We start from the raw sequence: 26,840 nt of genomic DNA, 5'->3' as shown, positions 1-26,840 counted from the left end.
CGAGCCCTCGTCCTGCTCGCTCCCAGCGCCGATCCGAAGCAGCTGGAGCACAGCGGGGGCTCGGAGGTTGGGGGGGGGCAAGGGTTTGTTATGGGATCGAGCACGATGCCGGTGTCCCCTTGCGTCGCCATCCAGCGGGACGGGGACAGGGACGGGGACGGGACGGGGACGGGGGCGTCACCGGCGGGCGCCGGCCGGGAGCTAAGCCCGTCGCAGGAGATGTCCGGCTGCGCCGCGCGCCCGCCGGCGTCCGGCCGAGCCCCTCCGGGGGCAGGAAGGTCCGGCTCTGCCCGCAGCGTCAGGCTCTGCCGCGTCAGGCTGGCCCAAGACCGGGGGGTCTTCCCCTGCGCCCAGCCAGGAGCCGGGGCTTAATCCCACGGGGATGCAAACTCGCCTTTTTTTTTTTTTTTTTTTTTTTTTCTTTTTGAGCTGCATCAACTCGCTGGGCTAAGAAGGTGGCAGGAGGTTGAGGTAGCGGGAAAAAACATAAAATTTCCTTTTTTTTAATCGCTTAAATGAGAATAAAAAGGGGCAGCTACAGCTTAGGAGTTGCTCGAGCCACCAGCGCTGCTGGAGCCCTTTACCAAACCCTTAAAACCCTGAACTAAAGAAAAAAAATAATGTTTGGCTGGGGTATGGGAGGATAAAGAAACCTTCCAGGCCTTGGCCAGGTTTTTTTTCCACCCGGATTTATCCTGGGAAGTAACTGTTACCCCTCGGCCACGGGGAAATCGAGAGATTCCCTTTAAATTCCCTTATTTCTCCCCCTGTCGCTGTCACATCCCCTTTTGCTGTGGGTGATTTACGTAAAGAAGTGTTTATCCGGTCTTTGCTCATTAATAAATATGGGATTTACTGTAGAATCACATATTTTAAAATATATTCAAAATAAAAAGGGGTATAAAACGTATTTAAAATACATTTAGAAGATATTAAAATAGATTAAAAAATTAAAACAGATCGAAATAGATTAAAGTGTACCAAAATAGATTAAAGTGTATCAAAATATATTAAAATATCCATTAAAAAATGGGACTGAGGGGTATTAATAAAGGGTAAAACCCTCTTTGCCTCCAGAAGCGGAGGCGGGAGGTGCAGGGAATCCCTCAGCCCAAATCCCGCCGAGCTCCGGAGAAATCGGTTTCCCCCACCTCGCCTGCACTCCCTGCCCCAAAACAGAGCTCTGCCGCTCGCCGGAAAGATTGTGAAGGGCTTTGCCAAACATCGCTCGCGCCGGATTGAAACGAACCCCCCGCAGCTCTCTGTACGTGTACGGATTGGGATTACAGCGCTGACGTTTCGAGGGGATTCAGGAATTTGCGGCCTCGTATCGGCTCCACCAAATTCCAGCCCCGCGGCGGGATTTAATATACGGGTTCCTGAGTCATTAGAGAAATAGGAGATATTAAAAGAGATATTACGAGAGGAAATGGGCTCAAGCTGCGCCAGGGGAGGTTTAGGTTGGATATTGGGAAAAATTTCTTCACGGAAAGGGTGGTCAAGCACTGGACCAGGCTGCCCAGAGAGGTGGGGGAGTCCCCATCCCTGGAAGCGTTCAAAAAACGGGCAGAGGTGGCACTTGGGGACATGGTTCAGTCTGGTCTGCCCTTGACTGGTTTAGTGTGGGCTTGGTGGTGTAGGTTAATGGTTGGGCTGGATGATCTTCAAGGTCTTTTCCAACCTAAACGATGCGATGATTCTAAATAAAATCCTCTTTTCCACTGGACAAAGACCTGCACCCATCTTTTTTTCTACCCGTCTCTGCCTCGAGCCTGCGAAAAGCACGGCTGGAATAAGGAGCAAAAAACTGGCTCTGAGCCTAAAGGGTACCTTGAGGTTTCCTCTTCTTCCGTAAACACGACGTGACGTATCTCTCCAGCTCCCGCAGGGTGGATGGCTTTAACGTCTCAAAGTCAATCTCGATCTCATCGGGATTGGAGTTTTTGAGCGAGGGCTCTCTCGACTGGATGATATGGACGACTCGGCCCAGTTTCTCACCGGGGAGTTTGTTAATGTCCAGGCTCAGCTGCCTCTTCTCCTCATAGGACATGGGTTTGCACTTCTCCTCCTCCTCAGACTCGTAGGCTGGAGGGGGCTTGCTGTTCTTCACCGTCACGGGCTCCTTCTTACTACTTAAGAACAATTAGGAAATGTTATTATAGAACACACCGCAGGGCCGAAAAGCAGCCACTTGGGTCTAACCTCTTAAACGTAACCACTAAATCGCTCCAGTTTTAATATCTTTACTTTTTATCCTGGAAACGAGCATCTTTCTCCTTTACAGCTCGAATTTGAACCTCAACCACAAGGCTGGGATGCAGAAAGCTGAGCTTAACCCGCTGTTAGACACCCAAAGCTGAGCTCAGCTGCTCTGAGACACCCAAAGCTGAGCTCAGCCTGCTCTCGGACACCCAAAGCTGAGCTCAGCCTGCTCTCGGACACCCAAAGCTGAACTCAGCCTGCTCTCGGACACCCAAAGCTGAACTCAGCTGCTCTGAGACACCCAAAGCTGAGCTCAGCCTGCTCTTGGACACCCAAAGCTGAGCTCAGCCTGCTCTTGGACACCCAAAGCTGAACTCAGCCTGCTCTCGGACACCCAAAGCCGAACTCAGCCTGCTCTCGGACACCCAAAGCTGAGCTCAGCCTGCTCTCGGACACCCAAAGCTGAACTCAGCCTGCTCTCGGACACCCAAAGCTGAACTCAGCCTGCTCTCGGACACCCAAAGCTGAGCTCAGCCTGCTCTCGGACACCCAAAGCTGAACTCAGCCTGCTCTCGGACACCCAAAGCTGAGCTCAGCCTGCTCTCGGACACCCAAAGCTGAGCTCAGCCTGCTCTCGGACACCCAAAGCTGAGCTCAGCCTGCTCTCGGACACCCAAAGCTGAGCTCAGCCTGCTCTCGGACACCCAAAGCTGAGCTCAGCCTGCTCTCGGACACCCAAAGCTGAGCTCAACCTGCTCTCGGACACCCAAAGCTGAACTCAGCCTGCTCTCGGACACCCAAAGCTGAGCTCAGCTGCTCTGAGACACCCAAAGCTGAGCTCAGCCTGCTCTTGGACACCCAAAGCTGAACTCAGCCTGCTCTCGGACACCCAAAGCTGAACTCAGCCTGCTCTCGGACACCCAAAGCTGAGCTCAGCCTGCTCTCGGACACCCAAAGCTGAACTCAGCCTGCTCTCGGACACCCAAAGCTGAACTCAGCCTGCTCTCGGACACCCAAAGCTGAACTCAGCCTGCTCTCGGACACCCAAAGCTGAGCTCAGCCTGCTCTCGGACACCCAAAGCTGAGCTCAGCCTGCTCTCGGACACCCAAAGCTGAGCTCAACCGGCTGTCAGACCCCCAAGGCTGCGCTACCCATCCCAACGTTTGCTCTCCCAGATTGCTGAGCGGCTCCAGGAGGCAATTTAGAAAAGCAGGAGCAGCTCCCGAGAGGAATTCCTTACATCTGCACTTGGCTGAACCAAGGCTCAACCAGTGCTACCCGTTTCTCACAGGAAAGGCAAGAGGTTGGGCTGTTTCAGAGCCCGACACCCCAACGGAGAAGTAAAACCCAGCACCCGTAACAAAATATGTTCATAAGAAGGGAAAAAAAACCCAGCTACGGGGACTCCCTGACATCACCGTCGGGGTTATCTACACGTCAGGAACTTCAAAACTGATGGAGGTAGATTTGTAGAGATTTATCCCACCGTTTGCAGCAGATTCAGTGCTAACGCAGTTAATAAATGAAGTCTGGGTAGCAAATCAGCCCAGAAATAGTAAAGGATGAGGTTAATTGTGCCAGAGACGGTCCATTTCCCTAAAATAATCCGCTGCCGTGCCCGCTGGGGTTTATTCAAAATCTGAACACACTAAATGCTGCGGTGAGGCCCGGGGACAGAGACAAGCTCCAAGATCTTGCTCGTTATTTCCTTCTTTCTTAATTTCAGCTAAATATGCCAAACTACTCCTTTTCGCCTGGGGTTAAGTACCAAGATGCTGCCTCCCCTTCGAGGCGGCAGCTGACAAGTGGTAGAGACTCGGCTCTCGGCATCTTCCCTCTTAACTTAAAACCTACAGCTTCCAAAAAAAGGGAGAGGGAGGAAAAATTAGAGGATTCAAGGGTTTGATATCCAACAGAGCGACTCCACGTGATTTCCCCCCCCCGCCTCTCCCAGACTCAGCGTGTTCACAGCAGCCCCGCGGAACAGCAGCAGCCCCGAAAAGCGAAGCTGAACTCGTGGCTGGGACCTGACGCTGAGCAATGCCTCCGGAGGCGAGGGGCTTGCTGCGAGTCAGCCCTAGCAAAGGTGTTACTCGTCACGGAACCTGTGTATAACTAAGTTAATTAGCAAAAGGGAAATAAAAAAATGTAAGCGCTGTGCGGTAAAACGTAAGGATTACGTGACGGAAGAGGGACGGGGCTGACCTGGAGGTACTGCTGTTGCTGTTGCTTTTCTTGGCCTTCTTGGGTGGCGGTTCCTTGGCTTTGCTTTTCTTGGTGTCCTCCAGCTCCTCCTTCTTTTTGTGCTTCTCCTTCTTCTTCTCCTTCTTGTCTTTCTCTTTTTTCTTTGGTTTGTTCTGCTGTGGCTGGGACAGGGCTGCAAGCTGTTCATGCACTGCTTTAAGCTGAGAGGCAGACACACACAAGATCAAGATACTTTTGCCCAGCACCTCCTCCTCTTCCATATTAATTAACTTTTTTCTCTACTGCCTAACGCTTATCTTGTACTATTAATTAAGTCGCTTCTTCCAGCTTTCCATCACACCGCGATTTCTGTGTGTTGAAGTGTTGAAGAGGAAGGAGACAACCTCTTTACGGGTGTTCCTCCCCGCTCAAGCAGAAGCGGGCTGCTCGCTTCGTCAGCGCTAATGCTGCTTTAATTACCGGCGCTAACGATGCCGTCAACGGGGACGATGCGGGAGATAAGGCCAAGGGGTTGCAGGACTGCTCGTTATCTCCTGGGCTTCCCCCACGCCGGGTAAATCCTCGCTCCGGCCCAGTTCAGGCAGCCCTGCCGTGTCCTGCCTGCTCAGAAGACCCCACCCCAGCGCAGGCAGCAAATTCCTGCCGTTGGGGACCATCCTCTGTGTCCTAACAGGAACTGGAAGGACCGGCCTGAAAAGCACTGATTCCTTCGTGCATCACTTTAAAACTAAGGATTTTGGAGCGCTCTACAGTTGACAGTCGCTATTGTACAACCAGAAAGTCTACGGCTTTGAGCAAAGTCCCCGAGGCCACCGCGTTTCAAGAGGACGGACACGCTGGGCCACGTCGGACACCCCCAGTCCACCACGACAGATGCGGTACCTGTTCCTGGAGCTCCGCTAACCGCTGAGCTCGCTCCTCCTCGGAGTCATCCGAGGAGCTGTCGCTGTCGGAGGAGCTGTCGCTGCTGCTATCGCTAGATGAAGGGGGAGCCACCTTGGTGGGAGGTGGCACCACCACCGGAGAAGAAGCTGGAATTACAGGTTCTTCTGGTTCATCCGGCATCTTGGCGAAGCGCATCTCGAACACGTCCTGAAAATACAGAGGAAAAATAACGCAAGGTTTGGCAGAGTAGGATACGACAAGCGTGGTTGTGATCTCCAAGGTGTCCTCTACGGACTTGTGGTCTCTACCCAAGCAATCAACACCACGATGCCGCATGTCGCAGACAAGATAATTCCCTGAAAGCTCCAAGTCCGCTTGGAATTTTGACTGTCTCCAAGATGGTTTTGGGGGGAAAAATTTACTGGCAAGAAAGATAAGACCCGTTTAAAAGCCGCATCGTCCAGCTTCTTGAGATCAGCTGCATCTTCTTCCCAATGGATTCGCGGAGAGCTCAAGGCAGGAATCGCAGCCGCAGCTCTGCTGTTGCAATCCCCTCTCCTCTTCTGCCCGCCTGGATTTTCCCAACCCACGTCCCAAGAAAACCACCTCGACTCGACCCAAACACTCGTGTAAGGACATTTCCCGTTTTCCTGAAGAGTGAGGGATGCGAAGCTGGTTTAATTCTAGTTATCCCAACGATGTGAAAGTCCTTTTTTCCCCTAAAGCCTGATACGAAAATCCGTTTTCATTTAAACCTAAGGCAAGGCAGATAAGGTGGGAGAGCCCGGCTGTATTTAAAGCCTGGTTGTATTTCTCAGTGCTTGTTGACTTCATTTGAAGGAAGGGTTTTGAGTGCGCTTTTTTTTTTTTAAGTTTCCCAGAAGAGGAACAAGTGTCGCTTGTACCCAGACAGAGGTATTTTTTTTTCCCCAAGGTGCCACCTTCTGAAGGGGAAAGCACGTGCAGACAAAAAAAATGCCATTTTTTGGCATCTCCTGCAAGGCCAGACCTGAAAATGGGCTCGATTCACCTGCTTTTAGGTTGTTTAGAAGTCAGGCACTTATTTCTGAGCTTAGCAACTTGCCCCGGGCTCCTTTTGGAGCCCGTAAGGAGACCGGCAGCTCCCGGAAGACGACTCAAGCAATGGCGGGAAGGACAACTCGAAGGCAGCAAACGTGTTGCTGTCCACCTCTTCAAGACCGAGGCATAAAAAAATAAAAGAGAATTCCTCCTCCTGCCCAAAGGTTTGACTTTCAGTCTACAGTTCTCTTTTATTTTTTCTGTTTTCCACGTCCTGGGTGCACGGCTGTGACCAGAAACCCACCAGACAAGATCCGTGGTTTATTTCTAAAACCCAACGGACCGTAAATATTAACCATGTGCACGTTCACAGAGATTTCTGGAACTTATCCAAAATCCTCCAGCAAGTCAAACACCCCGCGATATCAAATCACGTCGATTTAACTCATCGCTCGAGCGCGGGAGCGACGTTTTCCTTCCTGAAGGCTTCCAGCTCTTCTATTCAGGCTCATCCATGTGATTTTAAGGACCTGCTGGGCTCTCCCCTGCCTCGACATACATTATTTTTCCACCCTCCTTCTTAAACGCGAGCAGGCGGAGCGCTGCTGGACCACGCTTCTCCACCCTCAGCCTCCTCGTGCCTTTATTCAGGGCTTTTTTCCCGCAGCGACGGCTCTTCCGGGCGCTCAAGACACCGCTTTGCTGCCTCCATCTGCTGGCAGAAACGCCACCGACTTCGTTTATGCGCTCCGGCTCACATTTCAGGGGAAGGAGCAGAAAATGCTGGAGGAAAAGGAGCGATTTCTCAGCTCCTCCAGCGACGGCGTCGCTTGCGGGATGATGGAGAGGCAGGCACGTACATCGTCCCTGATTCACTGCACTTAATGGCTGTTTACAATCTAATTATTGTTTTCCACAAACCGGAAAGTCCGGTGCTTGATTACCGCTGGCAGGCAATGCCACGTCGCCGTATATACTCGATTTTTAAATTCTCTCGGGTCAGAAATAAAACCTTCCTAATTGTTTCATGCCTATCTAGTCTTTTAATTACCAGGAAGGCTAATTAAAGTTCCTTCGTGTGAAGTTAAAAAGCAATCCAGCAACTGGGAGGACCTGGGTTATGAGAAGCCCCGGGTGTCCGAAGGATCCCTAGGAATCCATTCAGGAAAGGATGGAAGAGAAAACCCTGCTGAGTAGGTAACGAGCTAATTAATGCCCTTTTAATCAGGGATTCTTCCTGCTACTCTTTCGCACATCACCCGTACCGCTGACCCATCCTCGCCTGGACATGTATAAACCACAAACCTCCCCCACGAGCTGGCGTTAACCCTGAAAATCCCAAGAAATCATCTCCCGACAATGAAGGGGTAACAAAAAGCAGAAAAAAACCAAGTTATTTCAGAGGTTGATGCTTCCAGGACGGAAGCGTACGGCAGGCAGCAACCAGGGCTGCCAATTAAGCAAGACGTGGCGTATATCGTTCGTGGCGAACTCAAGTCCAAACTTGAATCTTCAGCCTTGTTTCCAAACCTCAGCGAGTGCTCCAGAAACTTCCCTTTTAAATTTTTATTTCTGAAATGGGTTTTCTGGACACGGGAAAAGCCAACGGAGAGGTGCCGCCCTGGTCTCAGCCGGGGTGGGGAGCGGGATCCAGTTGGTATTGTGGCACCCACCTCCATCGCGTCACCGCTACGGGGCTGCTCTGAAATTTAACGCCCGTTTTCTGGGGACTGTTACATTCAAAACCCACTTTTTTTTTCATCTTTACGTCAGAAATGAAGTTTCCTGAGTGGCTGAACTCAGGGACGTGTTCCTGAGCCTGTCCGTGGGATTGATGCGGATGAAACCCTGATCCCGTGCTGCCCTCGGTCACCTGGCAATGCCAGTCGCTGAGGATTTCCCCCAGAAAACGGGGTGAAGAAAAGAAACGTCACAAATTTCCGTGAAACTCTTCAGCCTGCGACAAGTGACCGGAATTTCAGAGCAGATTCATTCTGCTGCCGGTTGGAAAACGCTCCAGGACGTCGCTTAGAAGAGGTTGCGAAGTTCTTCATTAGAGCAAACCAAGAAGAAAAGAGCAGCCAGAGAGCGAGCATCGCGTTTTCCAGGTGTCTACTTACCATAAAATCAAGAAAAAAGACAAGTAAGATGCTGAATTCTACTAAATTCATGCTAACAGCAAGCCGAAACACACGTTTCCTCAGCATACGCTTGTCTCAAATTAAACCAGCCCAAACCTGAGCTGTAATTTTATAAAAGCATCATGAAAAAACACAAGCGCCTAAAAACTCAGGACGCATCTGAGAGGACGCGCGCGTTGGGTTTGCTGCCGCTTCCTTTCCTTGAACCTCGGGCGCAGCTTCACATCTGGATCAAAGCAAAACAGCTGGCAGCCTTTTCACGAGCCGCTATTTTCCTTGAAGTTCCTTCGACTTCAGCGGAAGGCGGGCAAGCTGCATCACGCGGAGGTTTTTACGTGAGGTTCCCAGTTAGCAAAACCCAGCCAAGCTATTAATATCCAATTTCTCCTTTTTTTGGGGTTGTTTCTCCAGTCAAACGTCCTGCAACCGAGTAGTTTCCCCCCAATTTAATAGCTTTCCCCCCAATTTAATAGCTTTTCTCCCAACCTAATCGTTTTTTCCCATCTCTCGGGTGCTTCCTGGTGTAACTCAGATCCCTTCTCAACCCATTTTCTGAAGGCTAAAGCAAACCACGCCGATTTTCTTCTCCTTTCACGCAGCCACAGCTCCTCCGCCTTGTCGTTCTGCTCCGTGCCGCTGGAGTTGCGCTTTCCTACGCTACGGAAACCTCTTCCCGTCCGGATTTCGTTCCCGCGTCCTTGCGGACGCCTCGCATCCTGCCAAGTCCTCCCTGCGGCCCCTCCTCGCCGCAGCTGAGGCGTCTTTCCGGCAGCCGGCACGCAGCTCCAACGCGGGTTCTGGGGACTCCCCAGCAGCTCCCAGACGCTCGGGTGGTACCAAACGTGACACGGTGAGGTTATTAAGGGACCGAGCAACGTACGGCAGGAAAGCTTGTTTTTTAGGAAACAACAGCCGCACCCACAATCCTCCCAAGGCCAAAAAACCCCAGGACAAATCAGCATTTAAGCGAACGAACTGCCCGAAATCATGGACCTAGGGAATGCCCGAGTGTTTTTAATGATAGGTGTTGAAATGCTTGGGTCAAAAAACCAAATGTAGGAGCTCTTTGTCCCCTCGCAGTGGTTTTCCGCAGCTGCCGCGAGCTCCTTCAGCAGCAAAACGAGCTCGGTCTCTCCCGGATCCGCTTGGAGCAAAGTGGTTTTCCCTGCTTCGGCCAGGCGACCCCGAGTAGCAGCTCCGAATTACCGAGAAAGGAGGGAATTGAGATGAGTTTTTGGAGTGGCGGAGCGTGCGCATTAAGCCAAGCACTTCACTCGAGACGCGTCGTTTCTTTATCAGCTAATTCATGAATTACAAACCCTCCAGGAACGAGCGGAGAGCAGAAAACTTCCCCGTAGGAATGACGAAAGAGGTCATTAAAAAAGCACAACCAAGCAGGTACTGTCGCTTATTTTCTTTCTAGGTGTTTTGGGGAGAAGAGTGACGTTTTGGAGCTGCACTCCTTTTATCAAAAAGGTAAGAGGACACGAAAAAGACTATTCAACAAAATAAAGAGTTTAAAGAAGCAAATTGGACTGAGTCAGCTCAGTTCTTTTATCACTTCCACAGCAAAAAATAACTTTTTTTTACTGTTATCTACCACCCTGGCATTTTTTTTACGTTATTTCAAGACGATGTGGCCCTTACGCTGGAAAAATAAGTCAACAGAGACATCAGCGTTCATCGAAAACCGAAGCAGGCTGCGACAACGCGCGTCCTTACCTGCAGTTTCCGTGCCATGGCCACCACCTCATGATCAGCGGGGTTGTACTTATAGCAATTGGAGAACATCAATCGTACGTCCGCCGCGAATTCCTGAGCATCTCGGTATTCCCGGTTCTCCAGTTTAGACTAGAAAGGAGGAGAGTTAAAAAAAAAAACAACCACCAAACAAAAAACGCTCCGCTATTAACAGCGCAAATACAAAAAATGGATTGACTGAATAAATACAGCCCCATGGTGCCCTCGGATTTCGCGCACCCCGTTTTCTCCCTACGCTGGAACAACTAACTTTGCTCAAACGAAGGATTGCAGCTGGTTTATAAAACATTAAGAGCCGACTACGGCCATCCTCAGAGATGTTCAGAAGAGGACTAGGTGCTCTCCAAGCCACGTGCTCGCTGTCTGCATGGTTGATAGCAGCTAGGCGGTTTGGATGAAGACCCAAATGGGGATGCCATGTTGAAAACCGGCGCTGAAGGCCAGGAACCTGGCTCTACCTGACCTCAAGCAGGAAGGGCTGAACCTCCACGTGCGCCCGAGATCGTGTGTTAGCAGATGAATACGGTGGGCTTTGCTCAGATCGTTCCACTAGAAGGAAGATCTCAGAGTTAACGGCGTAGCCCCTTGGAGGGACAGGGTGGTCCCTCACCCAATGATGGAAGATGACAGGCTTTGTTGACGCAGGGGACAGGATTCAACCATCTCACCGGCTTTCAACCATCCACCCTCCCTCCAGGAACCAAGCTGATGTCTCTAGAGCCTGGATCAGCAGTGTGCCCAGGTGGCCAAGAAGGCCAACAGCATCCTGGCTTGTGTCAGGAATGGTGTGGCCAGCAGGAGCAGGGCAGGGATCGTCCCCCTGTGCTCGGCGCTGGGGAGGCCGCACCTGGAATGCTGTGTCCAGTTTTGGGCCCCTCAGCACAAGGACATTGGGGTGCTGGAGCGTGTCCAGGGAAGGGCAACGGAGCTGGGGCAGGGTCTGGGGCACAGGGCTGGTGGGGAGCGGCTGAGGGAGCTGGGGGTGTTCAGCCTGGAGAAGAGGAGGCTGAGGGGAGACCTCATCGCTCTCTGCAACTCCCTGACAGGAGGGGGTAGTGAGGTGGGTGTTGGGCTCTTCTCCCACGGAGTTAGCGATAGGACGAGAGGAAATGGGCTCAAGCTGCACCAGGGGAGGTTTAGGTTGGATATTAGGAAAAATTTCTTCACGGAAAGGGTGGTCAAGTACTGGAACAGGCTGCCCAGAGAGGTGGGGGAGTCCCCATCCCTGGAAGTGTTCAAAAAACGGGCAGAGGTGGCACTTGGGGACATGGTTCAGTCTGGTCTGCCCTTGACTGGTTTAGTGTGGGCTTGGTAGTGTAGGTTAATGGTTGGACTGGGTGATCTTAAAGGTCTTTTCCAACCTAAACAATTCCATGATTCTATGATTCTATGACCAGCACCCTAGGAGGGCACAGACCTGCTCTACAGCTACCTGCTCCGGTCCCAAGCCTACACGGAGCTGGGAGGACTGGTCTGGGTGGAGACAGCCTCGAGATGACCCCTCATCCCCCCCGAACACCACAGCCAACTGTGGCAACGCCAGCTGAGCCAAGAGATGCTTCACGCCCCCTTCTCCCTCCCTGGGAAAGCAGGGTTGAGTTGGACAACTGGAAGACAGAGAACGCTCAACAGCTGTCCCAGCAACATCTGCCAAGGGTGACCTCAGCCGCACAGCCCTGCCAGACACTTGGGCAGCGAGATGTACCGGCAGTAACGGACGTGCAAGACCTAACGCTCATCACCGGCCAGTCCGGAGGAGAAAGGAGAAAGCCAAAGCCAAGAATTTAATTCAGCATCCCCACGGTTTCGCCCACCAAAATCCTACAGGTCCGAAAGGCCGTGACAAAGGAAGAGCCGTGATCCTCGTTGGCTTCAGCCCTGGTGTAACCTCAGCAAGGAGCAGGCTGCGGGAAGGGAAAATTCAGTCCTCTGGATTTAAAACGCAGGCCCAAACTGAGTGAAGGAGGAGTTAGAGCGAAGCTTAAACTGCCTGCACGGGCGTTCACGGCGTAGCTAAAGAGTTAAAGACTTCTAAATAATGAATTAAGGTTTGGTAATTAAGAAGTTAAAGACTTCTAAATGAGGAATTCAGGTTTGGTAACTAAAAAGTTAAAGACTTCTAAATAAGGAATTCAGGTTTCCTAGCTAAAGTTAAACCTCTAAATCGTGAATGAATGTTTCAAGGGGAAACGTGGATGTCTTTGCAGTCACTCTTTGCAATTAAACAACTCCAATAATGAAGTAATGTTTCAAGGGGAAACGTGGATGAATTTGCAGTCGCTCTTTAAAATAAAGCAATTTGAAACTAGAGGGAACTACCTGTGCTTCACAGAAGACCGATTTAGACGAACAACTTCAGAAAGACGGGTCTTTATTTTCAAAAGAATTGAAAATGGGGTTGGTTTAAATCAAATCCCCTTATTCCTCTGATTTATGCTCTCTGAGGCCATCTCCTGGGCTAAAAGAAAAGGGTAGATTTATACAGTAATGGAAATTGTCTATAAAAAACCCATGCGAGCATCTCCTAAGAGCCCTTCTGGAAGGATGCCGGCTTGTTTGTTTTTCCCAAATGTCAGGGTAACAGCAAGAGGCGAAGAAGAGAGACCGAATGTACCAGAAACCTACAGCCAAAATAAATCTGGCAGACATCTGAAGGCGCCTGGTGCGCACGCGCGGGGAGAAAATTCTCTTTTTTTCTGCTCAGACCCCGACCTCCCCCTCCTATAAAGCTGAGCTTACTTTGATTGTGCTCAGATCCATGGGATGTTTAATGATATCGCAATAATCGTGCAGTCCCAGTGCTTCCACATCCACAGGTTTGTAGAAGGGCCAGGCGTAGGCAGCGTGTTTCTTGGCGAACATCTCTTTGATGATCCCGCTGCAGTATTTCAACTGCTCGGATATTTTGCTACTCTTTTCTACCACGTGTTGTTGAGAGTCTGGAACATCCTTCTTTGGAGGCTTCACCGGGCGGCTGCTTTCCCGACGCGGACCCAGCTTGGTGGACTTGGGTTCGGCAGGCAGTGATGACGATTCATGAATTGGGTCGATGGTCGTTGGTGTCGTGGTGTCTGCTTTCCTCTTCACCCCTTTTTTTGTCTATAACCGAGCAAATAAATCAACGTTACTTTTGGCATCGGACTTCTGGCTTCAACCAAGTTGCGTTTCTCATAGCGTTGACTCAGATTCGCTATCGCTAGTGACTCAAGCCCCGTGGCAACGCTACAAGAAGGACATTGGAAGCCCTTCCAAAAATATTCAGATACTGTTGACCTGTACTGAGCTCTAGAGAAAAACATATGGATCATCTCTGTTGTACCAGCAAAGGTCAAGGGCATGAGTCACTTCAGCAAGCCAAGATTTTCTTCCTGAGTCATATAAAACTCAAGTCAGGAAGGTTTTAAGAGGATGAACGGGGTTTCCACGCAAAACCTGGCTGGAATTCATCACGTCTAACTTTAACTGGTGTCAGAGAGGGTCACCGTAGGCTCCTAATGTTTCTCAAACCATGAATTTTTTGACCAAACTCTGGCCATTCCCCTTAAAAATGAGACTCCAGCAGCAAAGCAAAGGGTGACCACTCGACCAACCACGGCATTTCTACGCTGTGAAGATAATTTAAGCTGTCACATTAAGATAATTAAAGAATCACTCACCTTCACGGGCTGGGCGGGTGTTGGGATAACGGGAGGGTGAGGCTGGATGGGCTGGGGAGCTGGGGCCGGCGGCACGGGGGCCTGGGGAGCAGGCGGAGGCGGTGCAGGAGGTTGAGGAGGCACCATCGTCATTACCGGGGTCTGGACGATGAGGTCGGGGGTGACGGAAGGAAAGGAATGAGTCGTTTGCGCAGACTGGAGGTTTTGCTGCGGCGCCTGCGTCTGCGCCGGGGACGATGCTTGGGTTGCGTTCGGTACCGTGGATGATCCTGGTTTGGATGTCACTGCCAAGAGAAAAGAAAGAGAAGGTTGTTTCTCTCTTCAATCTTAATTGTTTTGTTTTAATGGGAAAAAACAATTAACGTTTCGTAATAACACCATTTAAAGACCATTGCTCATGAGATAATATCTTGCAGTTCCCGTTCTTGAGCAACCAGGCAGGGACAAACACTAGCCACGTTTTCCTTCATGAGGATTATTTTTATGGCTCGCTAGGTGAAATGGTGAAGAAGCTCAGGACCCAACTGTGCCAAAAACTGCTCCAGAAAAAGACCAAGATCAGGCCAAAGGTGTCCTCCTCTCCTCCTCTTCCCTTCACACAAGACTTCTTGCAGACAGGGCAAGGAGATGAGTGCCTCTTTTCCTGCCAACCCTTTTTTCCTAGGCAACGTTTCTTGACTATCATCATTCTGGAGCCAAAACTGGGCAGCTCTTCCTTCGGGAGCAATTTTGTCCTCCATTATCAAGAAGAGTTTCTTAATTCTTGGTGATTTAAGTCATCGCAGCTGCTACCGTCCGAGGGAAATCTCTCCGGATGGCTGGAGAGCACGAGGCCCTCGTTTGGCGATTTCAACCGCAGAGGCTGGGACACGAGGTTGGGAACGTCAGCACCGTCCTCGGACCTTCCAGTGGCCCTAGGGACGTCACCTCCTCGCTGGAGCTGCCGTTGCTTTGCAGGGCAAAGCTCTGATGAAGCTTCCAAACTTTCCGGCATGGAAAAGAGGAATGCTGCAACGCTTGGATGATGCTGGGACGCACCACCTTCAAGACGGAGGTATCAGCAAAGTGAGATCAACCCCCAAGTCCCCAGGCCGCAGAGAAGGTTTGGGATCAGCAGGTATTACAGGAACACCTTCCGTCAGATATCAAACATACCTCGTTAGCAATAATCGGATTTATATCCTCAGCAAGAAGAGAGCTCGGTATTTTTTAAAACACGAGGACTACCCTTTACGCACACCCCAAGCGGAGAGAAATCCCACTGCTTGATCTGTACCTGTGCCCACCTCCCAGGCCGCAGAGACTGGATTTTGGCTGCTATTTCACCGCTCTCTCAACAAGGAGACTCTCCCAAGCACAACGCATTAGCTGTGTGTCCTGCTTTGCCAGCTATCCCACACCTCTGCCATGATTCTCCGCCCAAAAAATAATTAATTAGAAAAGAAACGCAGCCAGATTTGCTCCCAGTCAGTCCCCAGGTGCTGCAATTACTGCAATCCCACTAGAAAAATGTCGCATATTAAGAGATCATAGAATCATCGAATCATTTAGGTTGGAAAAGCCCTTTAAGATCACCCAGTCCAACCATTAACCTACACTGCCAAGCCCACACTAAACCAGTCAAGGGTAGACCAGACTGAACCATGTCCCCAAGTGCCACCTCTGCCCATTTTTTGAACGCTTCCAGGGATGGGGACTCCCCCACCTCTCTGGGCAGCCTGTTCCAATGCTTGACTACCCTTTCCGTGAAGAATTTTTCCCTAATATCCAACCTAAACCTCCCCTGGCGCAGCTTGAGCCCATTTCCTCTCATCCTATCGCTCACTACTTGCTGCTCAACTACGACTGCTAGCGAGCTTAATTCCACTAAACATGGAACAGCAACCTCTTAGGAGAATAAAATCGGGAGTCTTCATCCTGTTCTCCTTGCAAAATGACAGCAGAGTGGTTATGTCCTCTAAATCAGGTGGGGTCTTGTAGCCAGAAGGATCCCGTGGTCCTGCTGGGATCTCGTGGTCCTGCCAGGATCTCATCCTGCTGGGATCTCATCCTGCTGGGATCTCGTGGCCCTGCTGGGATCTCATCCTGCTGGGATCTCGTGGCCCTGCTGGGATCTCATCCTGCTGGGATCTCGTGGTCCTGCTGGGATCTCATCCTGCTGGGATCCCATCCTGCTGGGATCTTGTGGCCCTGCTGGGATCTCATCCTGCTAGGATCTCGTGGTCCTGCTGGGACCGCGGAGTAGCTCTGCACCGCTCAGGCAAAGCCGACACGCTTCACCTCCTACCTTATACAGGAGCTTGAGATTTCTATTAGAAACCTGCGGGGGTGGTGGCGGGGGTTGCAGCAAAGCCTTCCAGCCAGCATCACACCTGCATTTTAATTATTTAACCCCAAATTGGTTTATTATACGCATAGTGCGCAATATGATTTAACAGGAGGCATAGCAGACTAGAGGAAAATGATCTTGCAGGTCCCTGAATAGATATTCTACATAGTAAATATATAGTGCTTCTGTTATTCTATTCTATTATTCTACTGTATTTTTATATTACTCTATTTAGTAAATCCCAACGTAGAAGCACCAGGCGTGGGATGCCCCAAACTACACGTGGGCCCTATATGGTTTCTGGATGCACCCACGGCTCCTTTTGGAGAGCTGGTCAATACTGCAGGCGAAGGGAGCTGGAGGGTGACAAGCTTGGGTGGGGACCTACACGTTGTCTACACTACAGGGTCGCGGCAGGGAAAAGGAGAGACGAGTCTGTAAGCGCCTCTCTACGCCATGTAGCTAAATAGATCTTGTCTAAAGGTGATTTCATCGCTTCTCCTTCAAAGAGATGCTGAGAAAGGCGATGGCCAGTAATTTTCTAACCAAGGAGAGCTTCCCCCTGTGCACAGTACTGGAATATCAGGGATAGCGCCTAAAAAAATAGCAATTAAAAAAATATCTCAGCTACAAGTAATCACAACTTGGTTGTGTGCAGAAAAAAAACGTAAACTGGGCTTGTTGGTGCTTCAAAACCTGAATTTCATCAAGCTGAAAGGACTCAACAGCACGGAGAGGAGAACTAGAGCCATGCAAGAAGAACACATGTGGACACCAGCACAGAGAGAGACATGGTCAGCAAAAAACTGCCAAGGAAGGGAAAAGAGAATAAAGCAGAAATAATTAAAGCAGTTCAAGATGTTCAGCTTTACGACCCTTTTTTCGTTCTTCGGTGTTTTAGATTAAAAGATCTGAAAATGATGTGAAGTCCCTCTATGCAGAAAGATGATGATTGTCAATAATAAATCGGGGGATTTAATGAAATATTGCTCGTTTGAATTTCTACTGGCTGTCCAGGTGATGGCAGTACAGAAATGTTTTCTCTTCCCAACAGCTATTGAGGATGTTTGACAGCAACTACCAAAGTCCAATTTCTTCACTATTACCCAGACACCTGCTCCCCAAAACCTTCAAGTGCCGACCGCCAAAACCCCTGGTCATCTCCTGCCGATTTTCCAGTAAACCTCGGAAAATAACCTGCCCGGATCCCAGCGTGACCAGCCCGAGGCCGCGACAAGAAGATGCCTGAGGATTCACAGCATCCCAGAAGGGCTGCGGGACGCGCGTGCCAGCTCGCAGGCAGTAAATACAAGCAAAGCATCTTTTTTTTTTGGTGACACAAACGCGATGACACTCCTGCACATGGTATTTTCCTTGGTATCGCCAGGCGTTTGGGTTAAAAGAATTAGAATGATGCGAGATTAAGTGCAGTTGGTGGCCGGTCACGAGCGGTGTTCCCCAGGGCTCTGTTTTGGGGCCAGCCGTGTTTAATATCTTTACCGATGATCTGGAGGAGGGGATTGAGTGCACCCTCAGTAAGCTTGCAGATGACACCAAGCTGGGTGGGAGTGTTGATCTGCTGGAGGGTGGGATGGCCCTGCAGAGGGACCTGGCCAGGCTGGACCCATGGGCCGAGGCCAACTGGATGAGGTTCAACAAGGGCAAGTGCCGGGTCCTGCACTTGGGTCACAACAACCCCATGCAGCGCTGCAGGCTGGGGGAAGAGTGGCTGGGAAGCTGCCTGGCCGAAAAGGACCTGGGGGTGTTGGTCGACAGCAGCTGAACATGAGCCAGCAGTGTGCCCAGGTGGCCAAGAAGGCCAACAGCATCCTGGCTTGTGTCAGGAATGGTGTGGCCAGCAGGAGCAGGGCAGGGATCGGCCCCCTGTGCTCGGCGCTGGGGAGGCCACACCTGGAATGCTGTGCCCGGTTTTGGGCCCCTCAGCACAAGAAGGACATTGGGGTGCTGGAGCGTGTCCAGAGAAGGGCAGCGGAGCTGGGGAAGGGTCTGGGGCACAGGGCTGGTGGGGAGCGGCTGAGGGAGCTGGGGGTGTTCAGCCTGGAGAAGAGGAGGCTGAGGGGAGACCTGATCGCTCTCTACAACTCCCTGACAGGAGGGGGTAGTGAGGTGGGTGTTGGGCTCTTCTCCCACGGAGTTAGCGATAGGACGAGAGGAAATGGGCTCAAGCTGCACCAGGGGAGGGTTAGGTTGGATATTAGGAAAAATTTCTTCACGGAAAGGGTGGTCAAGAATTGGAACAGGCTGCCCAGAGAGGTGGTGGAGTCCCCATCCCTGGAAGCGTTCAAAAAATGGGCAGAGGTGGTACTTGGGGACATGGTTCAGTCGTCTACCCTTGACTGGTTTAGTGTGGGCTTGGTAGTGTAGGTTAATGGTTGGGCTGGATGATCTTCAAGGTCTTTTCCAACCTGAACGACTCGATGATTCTGTGATTCTATGAGATGGAGATGAGAGATGTTTAAAGTTAAAAGGGGGATCTCGAAAGCAGACACGCGCCTGATGAGGTGCCACTGAGATCAAGTCATGGCCAGGATGTTCTCAGCCCTTCAATGAACGATCTGAGGGCACGGGCAGCCAACGCCGAGCCTGGGGAACGGCTAATATCCCCCAAAAATGAGCTAATGAAATCCTTGAGGTATGAACAGGGGAATCAGAAGGCTATTTTACCTCCAGCAGCAATCACATCTACGTCCAGTTATGGTGTACACAGTTACTGATGAGAAAAACCGGAGAGGGTTCATAGAAGAGCTGTAAAGGAGGACCAAGAGATTGGAAAAAATCCCTTATAGCGCAAGAATTCGATTATTATGGAGTACACAGATTTGAAACCAGGGGAGCCCTCAATATAACAAAATTATTTCAAGAAGAGACGGTGCTGCAGAGTTCAGACCAGAAACGGTATCAGGAAAATACCAAACTCGGCAGCTAGTTAGCGCGCTCCTCCTCTGAAGTGCCAGCAGAGATTTATTTTTTTTACTCTATGTTAGATGTTCTTCCACGAGACGGACCGTAAATAAATGCGTCAGTGGTTGAACTGCGCTTTTATACTACGTAGCAAGAGAGGATTGGATTACGTGAGCAAAATGGGACTTTTTCATCCTGTAAATTACTAATCCAGGAGCAAAGCTTCCCCCCCCCCCCCCCCGCCCCAAAAGCCTACATCACTAACATAAAGTCTTAAGGGATCCACAGACACAAATACAGAACATCATTTTACCAATTTATAAGCTTAAATAGGGTTCAAAATGCCGCGGTTCAACTTTAGGCAGTTGCGCAGGTTAATATTTCAGCCCTGCAAAAGAGCAAGGCAGGGTAAATTAATCAACCTGGCCATAAAAAAAAGGGGGTTTCTGGGATTCTGGCCGAGCATGGGTCAGGTCTGCACAAAGCAAATTCGCCTTCGGGGAGCGGCGTTCCACCTCGCTTGGGGCAACGCGTCCTTTCGAAGGACGGTAAGCTCGTCAAGCACTGTTATCTATCCCCAATCATTGCAAAATTAATAAATGAGGTGTGGAAATGGTAACTTGAGGGAGTTCTACGGAGGACAGCGGTGCGCTGTGATGCTTGGAACTGTTTTCAGACGCTCTCCGCGCCAGGATTCCCCCGTCGGTCTGTAGCCGTCACGCTGCGATCGGTTCCTCCGGCGTCACCGACGCTTTTCTAACACACCGCAGCTTTTTTACGGTGCTGAGTCCATCCGGGAGGACGTGAAAAGCGGCTGTGAAACTCAGAGAGGTCTGATACAACAGAGTTCGTGCTGCTTTTAACAGCTGTACTTCATCCTTGAGGTACTGCGAGGGATATTTCATCACCTCAGCTCCCCGACAGCAGAAATTAAACACTTTTACTGTCGCTCTCAGCTTTTTACATTCGCGGAAAAGGAGGGAACGACGACGTTTTCACCGGCGCTATAAATACACGCGCCTCAGCGGTGCCGTATTTACTGCAAAGTCTGGCCCCGACACTCCTCCTCCCCCAAAAACGATGCCCAGAAGCCACGGACGAGGGGCTTTTAAGACCTCACCTAGCCCTGCCTTTCGCCGGAGTCTCATGCAGAGAGGCGAGAGCACGAGGCAGCCGCCCTCCTTCCCACCCAGTTTTAGACGCTCTACCCGATAAAGCGAGGCACTGAGAACACCGACGACCACGGCAATCCCATGGAACGACTGGCTTAATTGGTTTAATTAACACCCCAGTTAAACGCCCCAATTTACGTAGGGTGAAACCAGGTCCAGAGCTCGCGGTCAAGATGCCGCGTGAAGCTGAGCGTGGCTTAACCGCGAACGCCGTACGGGTAAGCACCGTACCTGCTTCCTTCCTCGCGCGTCCTCTTCCTTTCGTCTGGGCTATCACGATTTCCGTTTCCTCCTGGGTCATCTCGGAGATTTTCTGCAGGAAAAGCTTTTCTAGAGCTTCTGCCATTAAGACTATGTCATCCCCTGGCTGGAGGAAAAACAGATACGATAAATTAGGCAAAGCATATATGGAAATATATGCCTTTATATATTATATATATAAAATTTCTCTTTCCAGAGAGATGACTTAGCATTTTCACCCTCCTTAGCGCTGCTATTTCCATTACGGTACAGTGGAAAGGCATACGGGATGCTGTCCCAAGCGTCAAATGCACGGACAAATCCTCACCCTAAAGCCCTTAGATTTTATAGGAAAAACCAGATGACGGGCAGGGATGTCCCCAAAGAGATGCACTGGAGAATAAACCGACACAAATCGTTACCTGCATGTGGCAAGGGCTATTTTCTGAATGAAGGGAGGAGGGAAAAGAGGGGAAAAAGTGGAAAAAAGAGCCGGATTAATGCCAGCCGGTCATTTCCACCACCTAAGATCCCCCTGACTTGGTGGGTCTCATGGAAGAGGTCTCTCCGTACAGCGTCGGGGTAGGGGATAAAAAGAGCTTGGTAACGGCCTGCGAGAAAATTTCCTCCCCGAAAAAGGAGGTTTTTAAGGAAGAAGTTGACCATTCTGCGCCTGTAGCCGCTGCTGAATCGGCGTGGAAGGAGAGGATGGCACTAACTGGTCCTTACAGATCTGGAGAAGCCTGTACTTGCGAAGGTCAAGGAAGACAGGAAGGAGGACACCTAAAGAGGGTGAGAGCTTCTGCCCAGGGCACCCTGCAGCGCTGCAGGTGAGAAGAGACAAGAGATAGGAAGGTTTGAAATTGTTTTGTGGATAGCAATAAAATTTGGCCGAGAGGGAAGGGCGGGCAGGAACAGAACAAGAGCCCAGCCTGATGTCTGGGCTGACGTGAAGACCATAAAGCAACGGCCATCACCGTCAGGACACGGCGCCACTGCGAGAAGGCAGCTCCCGCTCTGCCACTGGCACAAGGACGGTTAAAAACCACGCCTGCCCATCGGATGGCGTGCACAGACCTGCCCGGCTGACGGCCCGCAGGCTCCGTGTGCTTCACAGAGATGTTCCTTTAGCTTAGATGATTTGCTGCCTTCCAGCCCAGAGGAGACTGGTGAAGATCAGGGAGAACAGGGGAGAAAGCTGGGCAGGGGCAAGACGCCGTGGTGGGAGAATGCGGCAGAAGACTTTAAAGCGCGTACGAGTAGTCTGAAGCCTTCGGGAGCCTACCCTCATTCCAGTTGCATCATGCTGGCTCAAACCAGAAAGGGCAATGGCCAAGGAGATGGTTTTGAAGAACCGAAAACTGCTAATGACTATTTATTTGGAACAAACTAGAAAGGTCTTGTGCAATACTTCTGAGAGGAGGAGGAGGGGAAAAAAAGGTCAAAGCACAGGAGGGTGAAGCAACGGGGACGGAGAGAGAAGACGCGTGAGAAGCGAAGAGCAGAGACCGAACGGGAACCGAAACACTCGGGCAAGCGGTGGGAAGGGTGGAGGTGGTCGGGGAAGGAGAAGGCCAGAGGGAAGGATGAGGCTCTGACCACGTCTTGCTGCCTTCAAGGACGGCTGTAAACCCTTCGTTTGTGTTTGTGGTCCTTCCGCCAGTTAAGCAGGTAACGAGCGAGCGTCTTGTGCTCAGCCTGGTACCACCTCTGAGAACCTTCTCCAACTCTCCAAGCTCCACCCTCACCCCCAGGTCTTGGCCGACACAGGCCACTGTCCCACCACCACCATTTGGGGAAATGCCCTGGGATGCTCCTCATCCCTCCGGATATTCTTTCCCGCACCCCAGGCAGTTGCACAACTGTTTATAAAATGATTTGCAGGCTGTTTTTCAAACCAGCCTTAAGTCAGCTTCTTAACAAAGCTAGAGAAAACACGAAGCACAGCCCGACTTCTCAAGTATTTGTTCGGTAACGTTCGTGGCTCTGCTCAAGTCAGACCCGAAGAAAATCTTAAAAATTTCCTTTGAAGAAAAAAAAAAAAAACAAACAAAAAACGATGTCTAGACTGAAGATATCTGCTAGTAATTCTTCCGGGAGGGAAGGCTGCTAAGCCAGCCCTGTCTGCCTCTTGCTTCTCGGCAGAAGACAGACGTGCCTGAGCTCCCATCGGTTTAATCACGTTTGTTTTCCTAAAGCTGATCTCGGCGATGGTTCCTTATAAGGACTGCTCGAACAAGCAATGCCTGCATTTCCATGGCTGTCCAATGAGGACGTGGAAGATTTCCCTTGGAAAAAACGCAGATTCGGGAACGTTTCGTACCTTATTGTAGATGTAGCAGTTTGTAAACATCGTGTTAAAATCCTGGATACATTCTTGAGCGTTCCAGTAGTAGTTATTCTCCAAGCGTTTCTTTATTGTTCCCATATCCATCGGAGTTTTAATTATCTTATAATAATCCTGCAAAGGGCAAAGAGGGAGACGTCAGTGTGGGAACTAAAGCGTCAGCCAAGCACGGGTTTGCACGGAGTTTCAGGACCGGGATTCCTCCACCTCATTCCTGGACCCACCCGGGTGAGATCCTCCAAGCCCAGCAGATACTTAGCCGCCAGACTTAGTCCCCATCAGCCTCTCAGCTACTTTTAATTAAATAGAAGGACAAACCTTTGGTAGAGGAGTAATTTACCCCCCGAGGCACCAAAATTTCTCAATTCTGGGTTTTTGGTTGGTAATGGTGCAGGGTTAATTCTTAACAATCTTACGGGAAACGAATGACCCTTCACAGGAGGTCACCCGTTGAATGGAGCGACAAGAGAAGTGAAATCAGATTTACTGCAGCCCCTTAAATGCATCTGGATTCACACAAAAGAAGGTGTTTCTATTTTTAAGGTATAATGTTTAGAAGACAAAAAAAAAAAAAGCTGGAAACGCCGTTGCTATAGAACCGACGCTCTCCACATGCAACAGGGAGCTCGTGCCTACCACGAAAAATGAAATAGCCTAATGCCCGGGTAAAAGGTTATCTACTTACAGCTATTATATCTTAAAAGTAAAAGAGACAAGGAAAGTGGGTGTTACGCAGGAACGTCTCTCTCAATGGAGGAATGGAAGGAGGGAACCAACCTCTTCTGGTGGGATCTGGAAGGGTCCAAACCAGGCGTGCAGCAGAGATGCTGCTGTGATTTACTATAATAAATGATCTCTATAATAAATGATCTCTAAGTTACGCTTCGATTCTTGCTAGCCCTCAGGTTTTATTCTGACTCCTCCTGTGGATGCTTCCCCGGGTCGAGGCAGGGAGCAGGCAGCGGGAAGGGCTGCACCGTTCCCTTTCCCGTCTGTGATGTGCCAGGCAGGACAGCGGTGAGCAGCGATGCAACCCTGGTGTGGCAGAGGAAGGCTTCCATGCCAATTCACAATCATGGAATCGTTTAGGTTGGAAAAGACATTTAAGATCATCCAAGTCCAACCGTTAACCTAACGCTGCCAAATCCACCACTAAACCATGCACCTAAGCACCGCGTCTACACGTCTTCATACCTCCAGCGACGGTGACTCCACCACTTCCCTGGGCAGCCTCTTCCCATGCTTGACAACCCTTTTGGTGAAGAAATTTTTCCTAATATCCAATCTAAACCTCCCCTGACACAGCTTAGGGCCACTTCCTCTCGTCCTATCACTTGGGAGAAGAGCCCACCCCCCTCCCTGCCCCCTCCTGTCAGGCAGCTGTAGAGAGCGATGAGGTCTCCCCTCAGCCTCCTCTTCTCCAGGCTGAACACCCCCAGCTCCCTCAGCCGCTCCCCACCAGCCCTGTGCTCCAGACCCTTCACCAGCTCCGCTGCCCTTCTCTGGACACGCTCCAGCACCCCAATGTCCTTGTGCTGAGGGGCCCAAAACTGGACACAGCATTCCAGGTGTGGCCTCACCAGCGCCGAGCACAGGGGGACGATCCCTGCCCTGCTCCTGCTGGCCACACCATTCCTGACACAAGCCAGGATGCTGTTGGCCTTCTTGGCCACCTGGGCACACTGCTGGCTCATGTTCAGCCGCTGTCGACCAACACCCCCAGGTCCTTTTCGGCCAGGCAGCTTCCCAGCCACTCTTCCCCAAGCCTGCAGCGCTGCATGGGGTTGTTGTGACCCAAGTGCAGGACCCGGCACTTGCCCTTGTTGACCCTCATCCAGTTGGCCTCGGCCCATGGGTCCAGCCTGGCCAGGTCCCTCTGCAGGGCCATCCCACCCTCCAGTAGACTGACACTCCCACCCGACTTGGGTGTCATCTACAAACTTGCTGCAGGTCCACTCGACCCCCTCGACTTACTGCAATTTAACTTAAAATTGGCATCCCTTACAAAATGACTCGTGTGTTGCCAACGGCGCTGCAAAGCATGAGAAGCGCAGCGGTTGTTTGAGTACTCGGATATTCCGTGAAAGGCTCCGAGTGTTTTAATTTGAAAAAAAAACCCAGACTCTGCTGATAAAACAGTGGAGATCAAGCGAGGCACAGAAAAATGTGCTGGGTTTTGGGGAGCAGTAAGGCAGAGCCCAAGTCAAGAGATGGTTTGCTTAATAATCTTTGATGCTTAGTAAGTTTTAGTGCGTAATAATTTCTGGTGCTTAATATTTTTCAGTGCTTAATAATTTTTGGTGCTTGGCTGGGGGACAGAGGACTGCAGACTCACCCTCCCTGACTCCTGAAATATTATTCCTACTTCCTTCTCCGCATCCCATCGGAAAAAGGAGGGTGGTAAAGGGCAAAGCAGTAGCTGAGCCAGTTGAGATTCCTCCTCGTGTGTGTATTTGCTAAAAGATCACAGGATCATGCAACCATTTAGGTTGGAAAAGACCCTTAAGGTCATCAAGTTCAACCGTTAGATCATCGAGTTCAACCGTTAGATCATCAACTGTTAGATCATCGAGTTCAACCGTTAGATCATCAACTGTTAGATCATCGAGTTCAACCGTTAGATCATCGCATTAAACCATTAGATCATTGAATTCAACTGTTAGATCATCGCGTTCAACTGTTAGATCATTGAATTCAACCATTAGATCATCGCATTCAACTGTTAGAAAACTGAATTCAACTTAGATCATCGCGTTCAACCGTCAGATTGTTGAATTCAACTGTTAGATCATCGCGTTCAACCGTCAGATCGAGTCCAACCGCTAGACACGGATTCTATGATTTCTGGAGAAGGGCGGACGCAGGCGCCAGACCTGAACAGTCTCGCTGCTTCCATCGAGAACCATTGTCTGGTCTCTTGACCTCTACTTACAGGGAGGTTCAGCTTGACGGCATCCACGGGCTGCTGGAAAGGCCACGCAAACTGGTGCTTCCATAGCGTCTTCAGCACCACCTTGAGCAGATACTGCAGCTGGTTGGTCTGTCGCTTGGGTTTGTTGGGGTTGGAAGTCTCTGGCGGAGGGGGATTAACGCCTACAGCACTGCCTTGTTGGGGTTGAGCCTGTGACTGCGTCGTAGACATTTGGGTGGTTTCTAGTCCATCCCCCATTACCGGCAAATTTCTCAGTCTCGTTCCAGGGCCGCTCTCCGCCGACATGCTATTGATCCCATTGCATTCCTCACCGGACACCCTGCAAAACAAGGAGAAGGAAGATGAAGTCACTTCAACCCCAGGCTTTTGGTACAAGGCTCTGCTTAAAAATAAACCGGCGGACCTCTGCCAGACTAGCTCGGGCAACTAGACCTTGCGCCGCCCCGCTTGCTTAGCGACAGAATTGTGTCGTCCCAACAAATTATGTCAGCATTCTGCATACTGGGGTAAGAAAGGATATTCCGAGGCAATTTGCTGTCTCTTCCATGCCAGGCATAGGCGTTGCCTCTCCGCTCCTTACCAAGCGTGAGTTTTATCCCTGTTCTTGCCTAATCTGGTCAACGAGGACTCCAACGGTCTCCATAAAGAGTCTTCGTTGCCTCGCAAACAAGGCTCTAACGAGCAAAACACTGCTCGTTCTCGGCAGGTACCAGCTTCAGCTCCAGGGTTGGATTCGCCAACACCGGGAAGAGAAGTTAAGGTGGTGTTGGCCAACTTTTAGCTCCAGCTAAAGGAGCGCAGGGTGGCAGATTTATCTCCTTTCCGCTTCTCGGTAGCTCCCACCCCACCACCAAGGGTCAGCTCACCCCAATTTAATGCCAAAGTCTGTCTTTTAGGTGAACGTTGAGCTTCTGCGGGATGCTTCAGCTGAACCATGCAGTGGACAGACCCACATTTAATTCACGCTATCTGCTTTCGGTAGATAATTGAGGTAGATAATAACTTCAGGTAGTTAATTTAAGTAGAT

General features: G+C 50.6%; 1 protein-coding gene across 3 annotated transcripts in view; it reads right to left on the bottom strand.

Annotated features, from left to right (window-relative positions):
• The window catches only part of BRD4 (bromodomain containing 4), an 84,604-nt gene that overhangs the window by 20,214 nt on the left and 37,550 nt on the right, over positions 1 to 26,840 (bottom strand). For 2 of the 3 annotated variants that reach the window (XM_075725240.1, XM_075725242.1), the window contains exons 5-13: positions 25,814 to 26,132; positions 22,858 to 22,995; positions 20,526 to 20,661; positions 13,872 to 14,155; positions 12,955 to 13,314; positions 10,177 to 10,305; positions 5,291 to 5,500; positions 4,409 to 4,608; positions 1,831 to 2,132 (exon numbers count right to left, since the gene is read on the bottom strand). In XM_075725240.1, coding sequence (XP_075581355.1) covers positions 1,831 to 2,132; positions 4,409 to 4,608; positions 5,291 to 5,500; positions 10,177 to 10,305; positions 12,955 to 13,314; positions 13,872 to 14,155; positions 20,526 to 20,661; positions 22,858 to 22,995; positions 25,814 to 26,132 — 2,078 coding nt within the window. The remainder of the gene's footprint in view (positions 1 to 1,830; positions 2,133 to 4,408; positions 4,609 to 5,290; positions 5,501 to 10,176; positions 10,306 to 12,954; positions 13,315 to 13,871; positions 14,156 to 20,525; positions 20,662 to 22,857; positions 22,996 to 25,813; positions 26,133 to 26,840) is intronic. The other variant, XM_075725241.1, reaches the window with a different exon arrangement.

The sequence above is a fragment of the Pelecanus crispus genome, chromosome 27, assembly GCF_030463565.1.
Source record: "Pelecanus crispus isolate bPelCri1 chromosome 27, bPelCri1.pri, whole genome shotgun sequence".
NCBI lineage: Eukaryota > Metazoa > Chordata > Aves > Pelecaniformes > Pelecanidae > Pelecanus > Pelecanus crispus.
The sequence above is the reverse complement of the archived record's forward strand: the minus strand, read 5'-3'. Positions and strand labels throughout refer to the sequence as shown.